Source organism: Nanorana parkeri, unplaced genomic scaffold, assembly GCF_000935625.1.
Source record: "Nanorana parkeri isolate BGI_ZX_2015 unplaced genomic scaffold, ASM93562v1 scaffold1446, whole genome shotgun sequence".
In the NCBI taxonomy this organism is placed as follows: domain Eukaryota; kingdom Metazoa; phylum Chordata; class Amphibia; order Anura; family Dicroglossidae; genus Nanorana; species Nanorana parkeri.
Genome location: NW_017307714.1, coordinates 225,567 through 246,221, shown reverse-complemented (window position 1 = coordinate 246,221; position 20,655 = coordinate 225,567). Strand labels below are relative to the sequence as shown.

At 41.5% G+C, this 20,655-nt stretch overlaps 1 protein-coding gene across 1 annotated transcript in view; it reads left to right on the top strand.

Annotated features, from left to right (window-relative positions):
* The first annotated feature begins 5,411 nt into the window (after window positions 1-5,411).
* The window catches only part of TMEM161B (transmembrane protein 161B), a 38,080-nt gene continuing 22,836 nt past the window's right edge, over window positions 5,412-20,655 (top strand). The window contains exons 1-6 of the mRNA XM_018570046.1: window positions 5,412-5,662; window positions 11,895-11,968; window positions 16,162-16,265; window positions 18,214-18,300; window positions 19,476-19,573; window positions 19,659-19,815. Of these exons, the coding sequence (XP_018425548.1) occupies window positions 11,966-11,968; window positions 16,162-16,265; window positions 18,214-18,300; window positions 19,476-19,573; window positions 19,659-19,815 (449 nt within the window). The 5' untranslated portion in view covers window positions 5,412-5,662; window positions 11,895-11,965. The remainder of the gene's footprint in view (window positions 5,663-11,894; window positions 11,969-16,161; window positions 16,266-18,213; window positions 18,301-19,475; window positions 19,574-19,658; window positions 19,816-20,655) is intronic.

Genomic DNA, 20,655 nt, shown 5'->3' with positions numbered 1-20,655 from the left:
CTTCTCTATTGTCTCCTCCAACCACCACAGATGATAGTTGACTCTGTACAACTATGAGGAATATGTAGGGTGGCTAAAGCAATATAATCCAACAATCCAAAAAATAAAACTTGTTGGCAATAATTGGTTGGATTAAAATTGATTGATGCAACACAAGAATTCAAATAATCATGAAACACCATAAAAGACCCTAGGTGACCGCACTACACTGCAAAAACAGAATTTATGTAGGGTCACTATACAACTACTATGTATTTGGTAAATGCTACAATGGTAAAAACATGATCTTATTAAACTCATTCATATATGCTCCTTTGGAGTACAAGCCATGTCGGAGCCCATGGATAATCCCTATACTGAAGGAATAAGGAATCATCAAGCATAAAATATTTGTATTCAAAAACAACCAGAAAAGCTTCTTTCAAAAGATCTACCTGAGCCTGACTAAGGAATTTACTTGATTCAACTAATGCAATGAATGACCTAACACATAACTAACGTCGGTGTACAAACTCAGTATATTCCATGACACCAACCAAACTGGTTCATCAGGTATATTACATTTCTGTAGCTTATCTAAAAATCAGTTGTAACCCTTAGTTACATCCTTGTACTAATGTAGATGCTGCCCAAAAAGGACCCATGAACCAACAAGCATGGCCGCCCTGAAGCGCATGACAAGTCTTCATGTGTCATAGACAAGACATACACAATTGGTACCACTAGATGTGTTATGTGTCAAAAGTCCAACATACGTTTCATTTTTAATCCTTTATAAATCTTTTTTCTAGAATATCTTAATTTATCTCAAAGCTACATCACGGGGCAGCCCCACATCATCAGTCCTGCGGGGTCAGGGTATGATGCCCATAGCCATTGGGCATCAATTTGGAAGCTGCAAGAATGCCACTGTGGCCAGACACAGCCAGAGAAAACTTGTTGGAAGAATCACAGTAAAAATGTAACTAACTACACAAGTCTCCCTCAGTAGAGAAGAGACATCCATTGCATAGGGTCGGTGCACACCTATGCGTCACCCCACCGCATGGCAATCGTGCACGATTCTGCGCAGATTGCCGCGTGTCGTATAGGTGTGCACTGATCGCGCTGTGGGTGTTGCGCCAGGCAGACCCCAGTCGCGCCAGGCAGCCGCACCCGTCGTGTATCGCAGAAAAAAGGTACTTGTAGCGATCAGTGCACATCTATATGACTCCTGACCGCGCGGCAATCCGCACGGAATCGTGCACGATTGCTGAGTGATGGGGTGCGGCATAGGTGTGCACTGATTATACGATTATCTTTTTTTTGCGATACACGACGCGCGGCTGTACGTGTTCAGAAGCACGGGCGGAAACCGCGTGATCCGCCCGGCGCGACTGGGGTGCGACTCCTGATTGCGCTGCAATCCGCGCAGAATCACGTACAATTGCCGTGCAGTGGGGTGTCGCATAGGTGTGCACTGGCCCTCAAGGACACTATCAAAACCTGGGGATTCCCAGGAGGGGTTATATGAGGGTTTTCACAGCTCTGGATGTGTCCAATCACCTGATTATACATGCATATTACCCAGTCTATATTTCCAGGGGCTCTGAAACATGCCGTCCCCCCACCGCCCTTGCTTCCAAGGCTCCGTTGCCCCTCCTGTGGGCCCGCCCATCACTGATCTCCTCCCAGCTGAATGAAACCAGAAGCAGCATTGATTGCATCACTTCCAGTTTTTGAGCTGTCATTCCCTGGCTATAAATGCCGGGGAAGAAGCTGATCAAGTACAGTCTGTGCGCTGACCCCTAATGTAACCTCCAATGTGCTATCACATAGAGGGCTTGTGAGCGCCCCCATATGTGATAGCAATGAAGTTAAATGTTTAAAGAAATAAGATTAAATAAAACAAATGTAAAAGTCTCCACAAACATACACATACTAACACAAACACACATCAGGTGCGCCTATGAATGAAAAATGAAAGCGACTCACATGACAGTTATCGCCACATATGCCAGAGTGGAAACAATAATTCTAGGGCCAATACCCACGGTTAACTCTAAACCCTGGGTTCTCAACTGGTGGGTCGTGACCCAAAAGTGGGTCGCGACCACGTGTTCAGTGGGTCGCCGCATGTCTTCCACTTTTCTAGGTGAGAGGCTCGTCTGCCTCCCTCTAGCGCAGCACAGTCAGCTCTTGTTTCAAGCAGGCATTCAAAATATGTTGCTCGGCGCCAAGTGTCAGCTTGAGGTGGGGTAGGGCTGTGGCCACAAGAGAGTTCCATCCATACATGCATTGCTTACAGCTCCCTCGCGTGTCCTGGAGAGGTGCCTGGACTGACATCACATTCTGACTCCCAGCACCTCTACAGGGCGAGCAAGAGGGCTGTACAAGCAATGCACATATGGATAGAGCTCCGTCACAGCGCAGCAGCCCACACTGGACCCCAGGCTGAGGATCCACTCTAGTTCTCATAAGATAGGGAGACTGATAGGGAGACTGGGTAGACCATGAAAAAAACTTTGGAGTGTGTATGCGTGTGTGAGAATGTGTCTGCGGTTGTGTGTGAATGTGTGTTTTTGAGAGCCCGTCCACTCTAGTACTGTGAGATTAACGCACTATACCAAGCAATCGCACCTAACATGAATTCTGGTGTGGGAGGTGAGTTGCGTTGCCATTCATTTAAATGGTACCCCAAACGCACCTCCCACCCACAGTTCGTACGCCCGCACCAGAATGTGTGGTACCCTAATGCCGTGTGTTCCATTGCAGTGCAGACATTGCAGGCTTGGGTCACGACTTAATGACCAAGGACAAATGTGGGTGCTGAGGTTACACGGGTTGAGAACCACTGCTCTAAACTGATTACTTGTATAGGCGTTTAAAGCGTCACCTAGGAGCCTGGGGTTGACCTTATAGATTTGGATGCAGAGGAACTACTAACCCCAGCAGAAGAGCTGGCATGAGGGCAGAGTGCTGCTATCCTCTACCCCACACCTATAGCCCCCCTGAAGCTCCTTCCTTCCAGGAGCACTGAAGGGGGATAATTCTGGACATTGAACTGTTACAGTTTATTGGTCCTTTTGTTGTATTGTGTTAATGATGGGATTAGGATGGCTGATTCTAGGAGTAGCTGACTCCAGGTGTAGATGAGTAAATCACACTATGATACACTCAGGAGATAATCCCATCACATGTGTCTCCTCCCTCCCTATTCTTTCATTAAGGCATCGGGGAGGGGGAGTGGATGTTTGCATGCTGTTCATGTTTGATTGCGTTATGTGTTTAGACTTCTTGGACTGTATATATACTGAGCTAGTCTTCAATAAAGCAGATCCCTGTTGGAACTTACATACAGCCTGCCTGGTGTTTGTTCTGAGTTGGATTCGAACGGCACATAGCTGTAGTTCGAATCCCGGATTATCGGACGATCGAAGAATCAGACGTGCGGTCTGACATCTGATCCATTAGTAGCAGAGGAGTGCCGGGAGAGTGGAACCGAGCGAGCAGGGGCTCGTTACATTCTTTTATGAAGAAGTGTGTAATCTTTTTTTTTTTTTTCGCAAAAGCTGGATTTTTTCTGTAACGCAGTATTAAACTCTCAAACGTTTTTCAATAATGAGTCCAGATCAAACAAATACACATTGCCCAGCAAAGTATTTCTTTACATTTTTTCCCAAACACTTACAGTCATCATGTTTCCAATCAGCTGGCTCCAACTCGGCTTTCCTGAACTTCCTGTCCAGTACAAGATCACAAGGGACAGATCCGTCTCCAGCATCTGTTCATCTACTAGCTTGGAGAAGGGAGGAGCCAGGAGCAGTTTGCCTTTCTCTGGCTGTGTGTTTGAGGAGACACACATTATTATTATAATACTTACTAGCACACACAAGGGTGGCGTCATTGGACCCTGCAACGGAAAGCAGTCACTCTGAGACTATGTTCACACCTAGATGACTCCAGATGCGTGGCAATCCGCGCGGTTTTGTGCACGATTGTCGGGCTGTCGGGAGTCGCCAAGGTGTGAACCTATAGCACTGTGGGTGAAATTATTTTCGAATGGCACCCCAGTCGCTCTGGCCAAATTGCGTGGTTTCCTGCCTTGATTCTGCCCGTACAAGTGAACACGGCCGCGGCTAAAAAAGCTGTGCGTCGTGTGTCGCAAAAAAAGGTACTTGTACCTTTTTTAGCGACTGCCACGCGGATGTCACCCCATTGAAATCAATGGGGAAGCAGGACGCGCATCCCCGGATGTCGTGCGGTGTGGTGCAGAGGTGAACCTAGCCTAAAATAGGATATCAGGACCAGTGCTGAGGGGACCCGCTGGTTCTGCAGGAAACTAAAATTTGTAAACATGAAGGAGCAGCATCCATTGTAAGTGATTTCATCAGCATTTGAAATAGCTTAAAAAACCTTTTGACTTAAATGCTTCTTCACACCATAGCGCATGCTGTACTTTCTTTAAGCGCAGACCACCAGAACACAGTGGTGTGAACTGTCACCATCCAAGACAAAGCACATTGCATTGTCTTGCATTCATACTGCGTTGGAAAAAAATGGCCTGAGCAGCCTGAACTCAAGACAAGGTAATAGACCTTGTCATGGATGCTGACAGTTTACATCGCTGCGTTCCGGTGGTGTATGGTTAAAGAAAAGTACATCATGCACTACTTTTTTTTAAGCAAACCACAGTGAGACGTAGTACAACCGCATCACACTGCGGTGAGCTCATATAATGTAATGAAATGTCACTTGTGATGTTTTAATAAAGTTCTAAAAAAAAGAAACTGTGCGACGCGGTTCAATCAAGCGCATTGGCATTGTACGGGCACACACACGCCAGCTAGTGACAAGCCGCATCATATTTATTATTTTTTATTTCACCCATGTTGCCACTTAAAAGCAGAACAGAAATGGCACTAAAATAGCCCTATTGTCCATTGCAAACAACCAGGTACGCATTGCATTCATTCTTTAAGGAAAACCAGCATCTAGCTGGTGTGGATAACAGGTCCTCTTCGTTGCCCCCACTTTGCAATATCAACACCTTCCAGGCTGCAGGCCCTCATACAGACAGAGGCACAGCATATAATGCACCCGCCTTTGCTATACAATCTTGCTTTAGGAGTTCAGGATTCGATACACATCTTTACCAGTCTCCGTGTAACCTGACCCAATAGGTGAATATGCTCACATAAACCCAGAAGCTAGATTCCCCATTTGCCCACACAAATCATGGCCGTTCAGCCGCTCATACTCAATCACGTGGCCCGCAAGCTTCCCAGCCTATAGCAGAGCCAGACGGAATATACCACAGCTTCTCACTACGAAGGCTTCCGACTATCCTCCCCTCTTCATTCAGCTACAGCGATGGCTTGATCGACTTAGTGCGCATGCGGGCGGTGGAGCGGGGCCTTCCACCCACTGGGCTGACTTACAGGTGCCTGTTTCGGATGTGGTGTAAAATGTAGCTCTGATAAAGACCGTTTTGTTATTCGAAGTGCTGGTTTGTTCTGCTGAGCTCCGGTTTTGAGTCCGGTAGACGGGAAGCGTCTGTCAGCGGTGTTTTAGGTTACTGTAGCCGGGCAGGGACACGGGAGCCGCCATGTTGCTGTGTGAAGGGGCCCTAGCGTGACCTCCAGCAGAAGAAGTGTTGTGGTGCCGGTGACTGCAGAGAACGGTGTGTATTGGGGACAGGTGTCAGGTGGGCTGCTGGTAATGGGGGTTACACAGGGGAGCTTGGTGGAGGCATTACCACACCTTGTACAAGCTATATTGTCCTGTTTACCTGGACTCAGCATTACAAGGGGGGCTTCTTCTCAAACAACTTTGCTTCATTGTGGGGCACCTGCTGTGCCTTTTGTATGCTGCAGGTCACAGCATGTTATCTCTGTGTCTTGGACTTGTAGTTCCCCGAGACGCTGGAGGCTACAGGCTACTTATATACACAGCTCCTGAGATTGGAGGGCAGTGATTTATTTATTTATCACAGGAATTTATACAGTGGTGGCAATTTACACTTCGCTTTACATACTGCCCATTCACATCAGCCCCTGCCCTCAAAGAGCTTACAATCTAAGGTCCCTATATCACATGCTTATAGACAAGGGGGCAGTTCAAGCAGGAGCCAATAACCCTACCCATGCAAGCACAGGGAGAACATGCAGACTCTTCGCAGATAGTGACCTGGGGACCTGCAAGGCAGATCCGCTAACCACTAAGCCACTCTGCTGTCTTTCAGATAAGTTTGTATCATAGTATATTAAAGATTGCAGCGTTTGAAGTGAGACCATTAGATATCACCCTCGTGACTTCCTAAAGCACAAAGTGACCACTGCCGAGGAGTAAATGGCAGGACTCCAAAATAGCTAAATAGGAAATAAAGAATAACCAGGCCCTCCAATATTCCAGGACTGTTGTTCTGAATGTCTCAATGTCCAGCACAGGATATTGGTTGTAGGATGTAATTTGAGTGTTGATGTTGCATGCTGTCAGCTCAAACGGAGTAACAGCATTTTCATATTTCAAGTTTTGCCGGCTTTTACAATTGTTTTGTAAGGGTTAGTTCACGTTTTCACAAGTGAAAAGGTAAACAAACTCACAGCACCCTCCTCGGCTCTCGCCCCCTAGTCCCTGCAGCACTTAATGGCAGCGATGACCCTCACCATTTGCCCATGGCAGCTTGTATAATGGTCCAGACTAGGGATGTTAAGATGCCAAGTACTGTACTCGGTACAAGTACAGATACTTTTCTAGCATTAATACATTTTTGTTTGTCATGTGACAGTTTTTCTAACTCAATACAGACTAATGATTTCAGGACAGTGGTGGAGCACCAGAGCCAGGTCCCAGCTACAACCCTGGTACTTCTCGTGAAAATGCCAAGTATCGGCACTAGTATCTGGAGATCCATAGTTCAGACAGTTGGAAACTTCACTGCACGACCCCAGAAGCTGTGTAGCAACATAATGCTTGCAGTGGCAAGCAGTCACTGGGGAGTGTGACCGCACTGACCAGTGGGACTCCCTCCTGTTCTTACAGGAAGGCGTTTTTAGCAGAAATAAGAGATTCTCGTTCGTCTCATGGCTGCACTGACCAACTACTGCTCCCCATTGCAAGCATTATGTTGTGGCCACGTGGCCATGCTGATCAGTGACGATCTCTTCTGTGCCTTCTTTCTGCTGACCAATGACTGCTCCGCATTGCAGCCTCTGGGGCTGTGTGGTGAAGTCTTCAAGTGCCAGGACTGTTATATGGGCTGGTGTGGGCGGCAGGTGATGGTTTTCATTAAAGATATTTGCAGCAGAGACTAGGAGAGTAAGTTATAGTTTGCCTTTTCCCTATTTTGTAAAAAGGTGAACGTACCCTTTTAAAGTTTTTAATTTGAGAAAATTGTTAATGGAATACAAGTTAAGATTCTGCACCATTGGAGTTTCTCTGAGCATGCTGGTTATTTATAGCAGCCTTTCTCAACTAGAGTGACTTCTGGCTTCCTCAGGGATGTCTTGAAATTTTCACACAGCATCAGGCCTTTTCTATGGTGCAGGATGGCTTCTGGTGTGAAAGGTGGAACTCTGGTGTGAAGGGGGAACTCTGGTGTGGAAAGGGTGGCTTCTAATATGAAGGGGGGCACCTAGTGTGAGATAAGGGACTATGATGTGAAGGGGGGCCCCTGATATTAGGAGGGATTCTAATGTGAGGGGAACCCCTTTTTTGTGTTGGGCCTAGAGATGTAAAATTTCCAGAAATTTTGAAGCCATGAGGGGAAAAAAAACGTTTTTTTCCCCGGTTTTTTTTTTGTCCGGACAAAAATTAAAATTTTCTGAAAAATTGAAATTCAGTAGTGGAGTATTTTTACACATTGAAAGTCATTTTGTTACAGTGTATATAAAAGTATTTATGCTTGAAATAAAAGTACAGTTTATTCAGTCAATAAACTAAACTTGCTTTTTAAAATTTGTATTTTTTATTACAAATGGAATAACAAGGACTGCGTTTGTTAATAACATTTCAACTATACATGAGTACAGGTAACCACCCCCTTTCCTTCAAAAGCAAATAAACCGAGCAGGAAACTATCAACATAAAAGATAATCAGATTTGCCCCTTAGCACCAATAGCAAATACAAAGATAAGTAACTGGAATTATTTGTGCCAGTAGGATACGGACACTGGTGGGTGTAAGGTCAACCTCCATATTTAAGCTCCATAGCAAGGGTAAACTTGAGTGGAGCTTTCATAAAATAAATTGAGAAAAGGAAAGACGACCCAACAAATACATGCAATTTAATCTCATTTTCCGAACTATTGTTCTATTTTCCGCTTCTTCTTCCTCTTCATATTTGTCATTTTTCTCATGTATTTCTATAAAACCTAAAGTTTGCACGGATAGAAACAAGCTTTTCACAGGTCAGTTTGTTTCTTGATTTGGTATGAATATTACCAAACAGAGCAGATTCTTTCACATGGCACAGAAGATGCAGGAATCTGTAGTAAGCGAGATGCAATAGGTGTCAGAGGTTGTGTTGTACAGAGAACTTGCCACCATGTTGCAGGAGGGATATGTTTTGCAGAATCCCAGACAGCATTCCTGGCCCAAATCCCTGAAGATGTTCTATATTCTGCAACATTTAAAAGTACTTTTCCAGCATAAAGTCCTAACTGTGCAGCTTGTTTTGTAATCCAGTCAAATGCAGCAGTTGTATTCTCATCACTCACAGCATCACTGCCTTTGAATCTTGGATCCAGTAGATTTGCAGCAAAACTTTACATAAAGTCTCAGAAATCTTTCATTAAGGTCTTCATGTTATATAATTTGAATACCATGTCAAAAGATATTATTTATCATTGTAAAAGAACATATTCCACACATTTTTGTTTTTTTTGTTTTGTTGTTTATTTTAATTTTTCCGGAAAAAAACAAACGGCTTTGGAAAAAAATCCTGTTTTCCCCCCCAATTTTTCCGGGTTTTTTTCCAGCCCTTCCCATCTCTAGTTGGGCCCCCCTTAAAATCCGTACCAGACCCCCTATCTAGGAGGGGGTCTGGCATGCATTTTGGGGAGGCCACACATTTTTTACATTAGCATTTCATACATTTTAGACTGCGGTGCTTCAAGATTTTGCATATTTTCAAAGGGTGCTATGACTGAGTAAAGGTTGGGAGTATGGTTTCTACTGAAATTCATAACAGCGATAATGGAATATTGGAGGGCCTGGTTATCCTTTTTTTCATGTGCACGCTGACCTCGGCGGTGGTCACTTTGTGCTTCAGGAAGACACGAGGCATAGCTGCTTGTGTCACTTCAAGCACGGCAATCTTCAGTATGTTATATAGAGCTGCAGCTAACGATTATTTTCAAAATCGATTAGTTAGCCGATTTATTAAGTTCGATTAATCGGATAAACAATATAATACATTTTAAAAAATGACTCCAGTAATGGACTACTAGTTATAGCTGGTGGTATTCGGCATTGCACCACTGTATTATGTATTGCTGGGATTTTTTGTGCTCCTCTATAGCTGGAGGAATTCCGCATGGCGCTGTATAATGTATTATTGCTGGGATTTGTAGTCCTCTATACAGCACAGCACAGTGCAGAATGTCACCAACTATAGAGGAGTACAACAAATCCCAGCAATACATTATACATACAGTATATAATGTATTGCTGGGATTTGTATTCCTATGTATAATATACAGCACAATGTACCATCAGCTATAGAGGAATACAAATCCCAGCAATACATTATAGAGCACCATGTGTGGGAAAGTGCAGGCACATCTGAGCAGTCTTCCAGCAACTTGCTTCTGAGATCGGGCCTGTCTAACGGCGGCTGTCATCCCCCCCACACCTGCTCCTCCTTACTACATCTCCCCGCTTCCCTGTGCCGATCATGGACGTGGGCGGGTGGTGAGTGTGAGGCGTGTAGAGCGTGGATGCGGGCGGGTCTGGCAGCGGTGAGGTGAGCGGAGGAGGTGTGCCGTGCAGCATGTGTGGAGCCGTGAACAGGGCCAACTGATCGGAAGCCGATTAATCGATTATTTAAAAAGTTGACAACTTTTTCAATAATCGATTATGTCGATTAGTTGTTGCAGCCCTAATGTTGTATGAAGGACTGCCTAGATCATTCCTTATTGCACGCTGCTGTTGTATGGTGGACTTGATCAGATTGGACTTTATTGTGTTTTTATTTGTTTTTTTATGATAGAGTACCTGAATATTATTTGCTCTATATTCATGTATTATACTGAGCTGAGCACCTGCATTGAGAGAACAGGAAGCTGTGCAGTCTGAGACATTTGCAAGTGACATTGTAGTCGGCTATTACTGATGCGTTCGCCCTATCCATATCAGTAAATGAAGCTGATGCTGGGTCAGCGTTAAAGCGTAACTCTAGGTAAAACATTTTTCAATTCTAGATGAGCAGGAAGGGTTAAAGCCTTTTTTTTTTATTGGCGGCTGTGTGATCAGGGAGTTATTCCTACACAACAGGAAGTGAAAAGCTCCCTAAAATGGGGGTCAATTCCATCTTTGACAATTGTCACTAAAACTAGCGTCTGCATTGGAAAAGAATCCCCCTAATTCTGTTCTGGTGGCAACCATAACATCTTGCATTCCACCTCACTTTCTGGCTCGGTGACAGCTGTCCAAAACAACTTTTTTGCTGTAGTTATACATTAAAGATCACCCCTGCATTAGAACAATGTGGAATTGGACACCCAGTAATAGCACCCCAAAGATAGAGGAATGCACCTCAAAGATAGAAGAAAGTATTTCCTTGAGCTGTGAAAGCCAGAGCTAGGAAAACTGGACTGATGGCTAATACTGACCATTCAGGGTTTATTTGTCTTTCTGAAGTAAAAACATGGAATTGTGGTGGTTGTTATAGACAACAGCTCCGAAATTGTCACACTTCTTGTTTTTTCCATTTCTCACAAATTGGCCTCGCAATGTTTGTTAGGGATCCTATCGCTATATCATTCATTTCCATTTTAATCTTCCCAGAGTCATCTAAGTCTCACCGTAAAGCGTATGTAAACCGAAGAGCAAACATTTCATATATTGCAGCTTACCAAGTCTTAGGTGTGGTGTCTGCATTAGTTTTCTTTGTAGGTTTTTTGTTTAGTCTTTGTTAGTGTGTTACTAACTGGATCATCAGGTGGGAAAAAAAAACCCTAAAAAAAAAAAGAAATCTAATGCAACCACCTCATACAGGATTGGTAAGCTAAAATATAGTAAATTGTTTTTGTTTGGATACCTGTAAAAGAAGAAAAAAAAAGTTTTGTATTAGATATTTAAAGAAAAATGTTTTATACATTTGTTTTATTTTTCTGTTTTCACTTTTCTTCTTTGTATGTATGGTGGTTCCCATAGTTACTTATGTTGTACTCTTAATATTGAGTTCCAAATGATTCCAATAGACATAGTATCTAAAAAGCATTTGGTTTTCTGCATGTACTAACACAGTCATTCAATGCTTTTCTGCTGCTACTTCCTTGGTATGCCAAATAAAATAGTCACCTATGTTACTATTTTACTAAATGTATTGTTGGCTTTCTTGTGGCTTTAACGTAATTAAATGTGCATTTAAGTACGGTGTAAATTGTGTTTTGATACACGTCCTCTTTTTGTCCCCATTGTACTCATTTACTTTGTTCTTATTATATGCTAACAAATGCATATATGTACCGTGGGAGTTCCCTGTCTTGTAAGGATACACCTTGTAGCTGCTGCTTCAGGTATTTCTGCTTCAACTCCTCAACACTATTGCAAGAAATCCATGTAAACTCTCATTTTAGTTTTGGAGTTCCTTTTGGTAACTTCAGTTAAATTGTACAATTTATTGAATTGCTACATCTCTTAATACCGTTGTATCTAGGCACTAAGAATTTCCTATCTCTACTTTTAGTGCTCATTTATGATATCGGAACGTAAAGCCACGTTGTCAAGAGTTGAGGAGCGCACGCTTTTACTGGAAAAATGGTGAGTTATTTATCATATGTTGATGCATACAGGTTATATTTCTATCAAGGATTATTTTATAGGCTCTGCATTATGTTGGTGTTTAACCAACATGAAGCATGGGTTAAAGTGAAAGGTGTCTTTAGAATGTCCGCTAAAAGAAAATACATCAATGTCATTGAAGTATGTCCTGGAATGTCAATGTCAAATCTGTGTTCTTTGCTCACTGTGGTGGCATGGCTGCCATGTATGTTTTCTATGCAAGTTTTTATTAGTTTTGGGAGAGTTTAAAGTGACACTGAATTCAGGAGTTAAATCTTAAAAATACATTCAAGTATGTTCACTAGTAACAAACATGTAGCTTATTTGTGTATCACTCAGCTGTAGATTCTCAGATCATCTCTGAATTGGTGCTGACACTGTCCTTCCTTCTGGAGGGTGGCTACTTTTGTTCCACATGGTTCCTGTGTGTGTTGCAAAGTAGCCACCGCTCCAAGCTCATTCCTGTGATAGACTATAATATCAATACAAATTAGTAAACTAAATGTGAGATTGCAGTCCATCACGGGAGCGAGCTTGGAGCGGTGGCTACTTTACAACACTCACAGGGACCATGGGGAACAAACGTAGTCACCCTCCAGAAGGAAGGACAGTGTCGGCACCAATTCAGAGATGATTTGAAGATCTACAGTCGAGTGATACACAAATAAGATACATTTTTGTTAATAGTTAAGGTACTTGAATGCATTTTTAAGATTTGACTCCTGAGTTTAATGTCACTTTAGCAAGGCTAGCAAACACCTTTTTTTTTTATTTTAAATTTATTCTTACAATAAATCACTAAAGTGTAAGTTGTAGGCATGAGAAAATATAGCAAATTCAGGCACCTTCTGTGTGCAATACCAAATGTGATTGTAGGCTTCCTTTTCTGTTTGTACCTGGTGATCCTGGCAGTATGAGGGCAATAGTGCCAATTTAGGGGCATATTTATAAAGTAGTGAATCTCACATTCACGACAGCTAAATGCTCCAGGTGCATCTGTTTTAAAATGGCAGTGATCGATTCAGTAATTGATGTTCAGTGAAAGTCACTCTGGGGAAAAATGTTAATAACCCTTGCAATGGGACTTCCTCTGCACTGCAAGGGTTAACTGCTCGTTTGTGTCTAGTTGCTAAAAAAAAGGTCATGTTCTATACACGGTGTATAGGACGTGAGGACACTGGGGAACATTCCATCTATGCAACAGAAGAGGAGACACACTTCAGAGACTGAGGAGCAGGGAGTCGACTTGGCAGTTTCGGTGAGTATAACTTTTTTTTCCTTTTCAGCACCTAGACAAAAAAAATATCAGTTAACCCGTGCAGTGCCACAGGCTACCCCCGCACTGCCACAGGCTACCACCGCACTGCAAGGGTTAGCTAGTCGTTTTTGTCTCTGTGCTAAAAAAGATGATTACATATTTCCCCCAAGTTCTTCCTTTTAAAACCTAAGCAAAATCACTTATTAAAAAAAAAAAAAAAAAGAAAAAGCACTGACCTCAAAATCATGCTTAAAGGCATCCACAGCTGGTCTGGAGATGGTGTGAACAAGCCCTAAATGTGTTCTTTTTAGCTTGTGTATTGAAAATTCCAGAAAAGTGACATTGAGTCTGCTGTACTTTAGCAATGTTGATACTGTTTGTGCAAATTTCCAATGTGAGTTCTTACCAGCCATTCGCAAGGGTAGCCAGATAAGAGTTTAGCCTACTTTAAAGTAAACTTGTTGATGACCTTGTAATTTCCCGCTATGTATTAACTGCTTTCACCTTGCTGATAAGTTTTGTTATTTTTTTTCATATGGCAAACTTGTCACTAGTTACTTTGGATATACTCCTAACCTTCAACAGTAGTACATTTGTAGGCATTATGCAGGCTTTTAAAAGTGACACTAAACTCGGGAATTAAAATCTTAAAAATGCATTCAAGTACCCTAGCTATAAATAAAAATGTATCTTATTTGTGTATCACTCAGCTGTAGATCCTCAAATCATCTCTGAACTCATGCTGACACTGTCCTTCCTTCTGGAGGGTGGCTACTTTTGCACTGCTCCAAGCTCACTCCTTTGATGGACTATGAACTCACATTTAGTTTACTAATTTGTATTGAGCTTGTAGTCCATCACGGGAGTGAGCTTGGAGCGGTGACTACTTTACAACACACACAGGGACCATGGAGAACTAAAGTAGCCAACCTCCGGAAGGAAGGACAGTGTCGGCAAGGATCTACAGCCGAGTGATACACAAATAAGATACATTTGTGTTAACAGTCAAGGTACTTGAATACATTTTTTTGATTTAGGGCTTGTTCACACCAAGCGCGGAGCAGATCCAGAGCAGAGCAGGTGCAGACCGGATCAAAACTGCGTCCAATGTATTCCTATGGTATTTTGAGCTCCAGTTCACATCGCAGCGTGCAGATCCAGAGCAGGTGAAAAAACTGCGGCAAGCCCTATTTTACCTGCTCTGGAACGCATCAAAAACACATGCAAGTGCCTGAAAGCCCATGTTAAACTTAAAAAAAACACATTTTTTTTTGAGCAAAAACGACCCGGAACGCAACAAAAACACGGCACAACCATCACAGTATTGTTTTATGTTAAAAAATCTGAGGGTTTAATGTCACTTTAACTCCTGAGTTTAGTGTCGCTTAAAGACAATTAAAATGCAGGGCTGCAACTAACAATTATTTTCATAATTGATTAGTTGGCCTATTGTTTTTTTAAAACCATAAATTTAAAAAAAGAAAAATAAATGTATTAATGTTTTACAATTTAAAATAACAATTATTTAAACAAAAATACACAAATGCAGCTTTACAAACCTAAAGTTTACTTCAGAATAAAACGGTATGCACATTTCAGCTGATTTGAAAAATGTTCCGGAGGGCTTGGCAGCGAAAGGGTTAAATCGCACTGCCCTGGAACACAGGGCATTGCAGTACCACGCGTTCCAGTGCACTCCCAGACGCGAGGTGCATTTGGGAAGCCATTTAAATTAATGGCACCGCAACGCACCTCCTGCAGCAAAAATGAGCAGAGGGGCGGCGGATTCAACTAATAGAAAATCAACTAATCGATAATGAGAATCATTGACAACTATTCTCATTTATCAATTGTATATCGATTAGTAGTTTCAGCCCTAATAAAATGTTCTCCTACTTGTAGATATAATTCTTGGCTTGGGTACAAAAATGTGTAGTGAAATGACCACTCAGGCAGGCATAGTGGTTATTTTGCTGACAATTGACCTGTGTATTGGTGTCCTCCAACTTTCAAGGTTACATATTTGCTTTGATACTGGACGGTTGAGAAGGGAACATGTGATGAAATATATTGCTTTATGTTGTCTCTTGACCGATATGGACATTTGGCACTTGTAAGAATGCCCTTTTCTTTCAAGTTGGCAGTTGTTGCCGATTGAGTCCTATGCAACCAGTGTAACTTATTAATATTAGTTTTGGAGCAAGAGTTGTTTTTTTATTTTAAACTTGGCAAATCAGCATATTTAAAGAAAACCTCAAATGATACTTTAAAGAAGAATTACAGGCAACCATCTAAATGCATGAATGTTTACGGTTTTACTTGCCTAAGGAATGTTCATTTTGTCCAGCCATTCTTGTGAAATACTCTGCTGATCACTCTACTTCCTGGTTTACTTTCACTGCTTTCTGGGTCAGCTTTACTGCTTTGTGAATCAATGCCCAGTACATTGAACATTGGTGATGATGCAGACTTTTACTTTGTCTCCAGAGGAGGCATAGGAAGCTAGAAACCTGCCTGGCTGTGCAGTGTGGCAAATTTGTGGCATTAACAAGTACAGAATCAGAAATAATTTGGCAGGTTTTACCTTCTTGTTTTTACTTTAAAACTTAATTTGAAAATGATCTGAAATGGTACAACCTGCCAAATTAGAGGCCATACAAATGAACAGCTCTCATAGGCAAGTTTTTTTTGTATATTGGATGATATAACGGTCAGATTCTGATGTATGGGGGACCTCTATTTGAACTGGCAAAAGACCTTTTGAACTGGCAAAAGACCTTCTGATTTGAGTTGCCCTGTTCTGTTGATCACTAAGAATTTGTATGCAACCTTTATATAATGTACATATACTAAACCAGACCATTTATTACAGCACTCTAGTCCTAATTTACATTATCCCTTCTTTTATTTGTAGGGTGTGATAGGTGTGCAGCTGGTTGTTACCATGGTAATGGCCAGTGTCATTCAGAAGATCATTCCGCATTATTCTTTGGCTCGTTGGCTTCTCTGCAATGGCAGGTAATGCAGATTTTTTGTTGTGCACCAGAGCTTTTCTATAAATAAAATAGTAAAGTGTATTTCTGAAATAAATTGTTGGTACCCTTACAGCTCATCTAAAAAATGGTATATACCTCCAAAAAATGATAACATTCAAAACAATTGCTCATGCATGCCTTTTGATATGTCATAGAGCAAAGAAAGTGTGACAAGCGCTAGAGTGCTTATTCTACAAAGCTATTCTAAAATGTCCTGGACAAGGTTGTAAATAATTTGGATCATGGTCATATTTCAAACTAACCTTTTTTTCCCCCCTGTAATTAGACATTTTCTGTAATTACACATGTCTTCAATCTTGTAAGTCAGCCTATTTAAATGGAGAAAAGTCATTTCTATGCTGTTTGGTATCATCATGTGCACCACACTAAAAATTGATTAGAGAAAGCAAAGCAGAGAATGCTTTGGTGAGAGGAGGTGAGTAAGAAAATGATAGACCAGTATGTCAAAGGTAAAGGCTAGAGGACTATCTCCAAGCAGCTTGATGTTCCCGTGACTAAAGTTTAATAATATTTTAAAGAAGTTTGAGGTTCTTGGTAGTGTAGCCAACCACCCTGGATTTGGCCACAAGAGGAAAACCAACTCCAGATTGAGTAGAAGGATAGTGTGATGGAAAGACAAAGAGCCAATCTTCCAAAAAGATCCAAGGTCAGGGTACATCAGGACAGGGTGTCTGATCACTTTTTGAGTGACAGTGGGCTCAAAGAAAAAAGCTCCAAAAGGACTCCACATTTAAAAGGCAAACCCCATAAAAGCCAGACATTAGTTTGCTAAAATGCATGTTGTCACATCAGCTCTGTGTTCACTGAAAAAAAATAAGCTTTCAAAGAAGAGAAAACCAAAGCTACTGTGAACCATGGAGGTGGCTTGTTTAGTTTTAGGGCTGATTTGCTACAACTGGTATGGATTGCCCTGATTCAAGTATCAAGACTATCGAGGAATGTTGCAGCAAAATGTACTGCCCAGTGTCGGAAAGCTCCGTTTTAGTCGCAGGTTGTGGCTTCACTAACAGGCTAATGACCCAAAACACGCAGCTAAAAATGCCCAAGAATGGCTACAAGCAAAACCTTGGACTATTCTGAAGTGGCCTTCTATGAGCCCTGATCTGATGCAGTGTAACCTAGGCTCAAAAAGTGTGGGTCAAACTACCTGCTGGCAGGTATGGAAGTCTGAGAGCTGCAGAAATTGCTAATTTGCAACAATTGCCTCCCAGAGGTGGTTCAACAAAACATAAGGTTAGAGGTCCCATCGTTTTTGGCCATGCCATTGTTATTTATTTTATTTGAAGAGGGCACCCCAAACTGCAAGTGTAAACGGCTCGTTTTGGTCTAGGGGCAAAAATAAAAATATATACTCTCCTGATCATCTGTCCCGCCTGACTGATAGACTGGTCCATGCAGCCTCTTTTCCCCTGGGCTCCGGCGGCACTGCTGACATCGTCACATCTAATACAAGTCTATCGACATGCCGAGGGACAGTCCACAGAGGAGAGCAGAGGGGGTGATAGGTGAGCAATCACTGCTGCAGGACTGAGGATCAGGTGAGTGTATCTTATTTATTCCGGCCCCTAGACCAAAACGAGAACTTAAGCCTTGCAGTGTGGTGGAAGCCCCACTGCAATGGTTAATTTGTGTTAATGCCCAGAGTTCTTTCAAATACTCTGTTGAATCAAAAATGTAAAAGCAAAGTGTTTTTTTTTTTTTTCTAAATATGAAATAAGCAACGATGGATGGATGCCAATTACTTTTGTCAGTTTCAAGTTATTTAGAGAAAATTGTGGGTTCCTCTTCTTTTTTTTTTTTTGTGTGGAAGGGAACAAACATGTTGTCTATGGTTTTTCTAAATCTTTTATATGTCTGCATGTGATTGAAGAAAAACCCTAATGCTATAAAATGAAATGTTTACTTTCCAGTTTGAATTGGTATCAGCATCCAACAGAAGAAGAGTTACGAACACTTGCTGGGAAGCAACAGCTTAAAGGAAAGGGCAAAAAAGACAGGTGGGGTTTATTATGACTGCATATGAATGTATGGTAAATGTTCTTTGCAGCACTACTATGTAGACTTGGATATACAATGTGAATTGGTTTGTATGGGCAGATCTCTTGACTGAATTCTCTGTGAGGACGGTGTATGGAAGTGATTGTGTCTGTAGACATTCATCAGAGGATCAACAGACAATAAATGGGTCACTGAAACGTGTTTGACAATAGAACCCTGGGAAAACTGCATTTTATACTTGTTCTAAGAACTTACTTTCTAGGATCAGTTCTTTCACTTGTGTTTTTTTTTTTTTTTAAAGAGTGACAATACATTTACATCTAACCGTAAACAAACACAAGCTTGGCACATGACATGTTTTACATCTTCAGCTAAAGAAGCAGTTCATAATTAGCACTGCCCCACGTGTCAACCACATGCTGAATTTTAGCTCTATGTCAGAATCCAGGAGGGCAGCCAACCTATACTTATCAGAGGCTTTCTTCTGACTGTCCAGTTTGTGTTTTTGGGCGAGCCAGAGGGAAGCGTCTTATATGACCAAATAGACCAGCATATCCATCTTCTGTGTCCTAAAAATGAATTTCTACAGTGTTACAGCTGTTATTACTGGGGATGCGCCAATACTAGTACGGTATCAGTGCCGATGCCGAGTATTTGGGCAAGTACTCATACTCTCCCAAATGCTCTGATGCCTAGCCCGATACTTTTGGTATCAGGAAGCCGGGCAGCGAGTCATTACACGCTGCCCAGCTTCCTGATTGGCCGCGAAGCCGGCTCCATGCTCCCTTGTCACTTCTGTTATATTTGGAAGCCAGGCCTAATAATAATTAGGAGCATTGTGTATATTTACTAACATTTGACAATAATTCCATTTCTCATGGTACCTCAAAATTGCAAATTCTAGTGTGTCGCTAAATTTACAAATTTAGCGACACACTTCATAATTTCTACTGCCAAAGTCAGCTTATAGAGGGGAATGTGTGTGACAAAATTGGCATATTGTGATGGCACAATGGGCCAGCGAGAGGTAAAAAGTCTACTTTTTTAAAATCTAAAATGGGAGGCTGTAGCATACATGCTTATTTTCTTTTATTTAAAAAAGACTGCAACATTTTGAAAAGATCTTCCTTCAGTTTTTTAAATTGTATGATTTTTTTTTTATTTTTTTTTTTAGAAAATATAATGGCCATATCGAAAATAAACCACTTACCATTCCCAAAGATATTGACCTTCATTTAGAAACTAGGGCTGTTACTGAAGTTGACACTTTAGGTGAGTACGCAATATATTTAAAACTTTTAAGTATTTGGGATTGAATGTTGTGATATATGTGTTTTGTTTTCCTTCTATATTTCAGGACTCCATTATTTTCCTGAGTATCAATGGCTAGTAGACTTTACTGTTGCCGCTACTGTGGTTTACTTGATAACTGAAGCTTATTACAGCTTTGTGGTACCTTCACAAGAGATGAATATCAGCATCGTTTGGTGTATGCTGGTTCTGGCCTTTGCAATGTATCCTTTTTAATGGATGATAATTAGTAATGATGAATATAGAATACGATTGTGGCAGCACCTTTTTTATGTGTGGTTGAACGTGTTTAATTGGTTAATTACTATTTTGTTTACAGTCAGTTTAATCAAATCTCATATCAATTCTGATAGGTGCAGCATAGTCTACAACCTAAGTTTCTTCTCCAAGGGTCTTTCATATTTGAAATGTATGTGTGTGAGTTTCCAGGTCTGCATACCTGCTTAAGCCATTGAAAAGGTTGTTCTCTCAGATTTCACTTATTTTATATACTGGAGAATACAACAGGAAGAGTTGGAATACCCAGTTGTTCTTTTTAAATAGAATATGTGACATTTAAAGGAAAAAAAGAGCTAAGAAGAATAAAATAAATGCATTAGGTGATGGAGTTACATGTGGTAATTTCTGTCATTGCATGGTTTTGCAAGGCCAACACAATTCCTTCAGATCTTAAATGGTCTTTCCACTCTTGCAGCCAGATTTGAGAAACCCTATATGTTTAGATTATATGTTCCCTTTTACACTGCCTATGCCTAAACATAATTTTAAAAATATATATTTTTACTGTTTTAGCAGGATTATACATGGGACTCTACAGGCAGCTTCTAGTGTTTAGAATATATGCATGTGAGCTGATGAGAGTTAAGAGATGTGTTTTTTGTTGTTTTTAAACTTCATCATTATACAAAGTCTTTTGGTTTTTATCCCTTTGTTAGGGCAGACCTGCTCATCTAGGTACAAGTGATAATGAAATATGCCAGCACAGTACCGACAGGGTTCATTATTTAAAACAAAACTGCCCCAACGCCCCCCCCCCCCCCCCC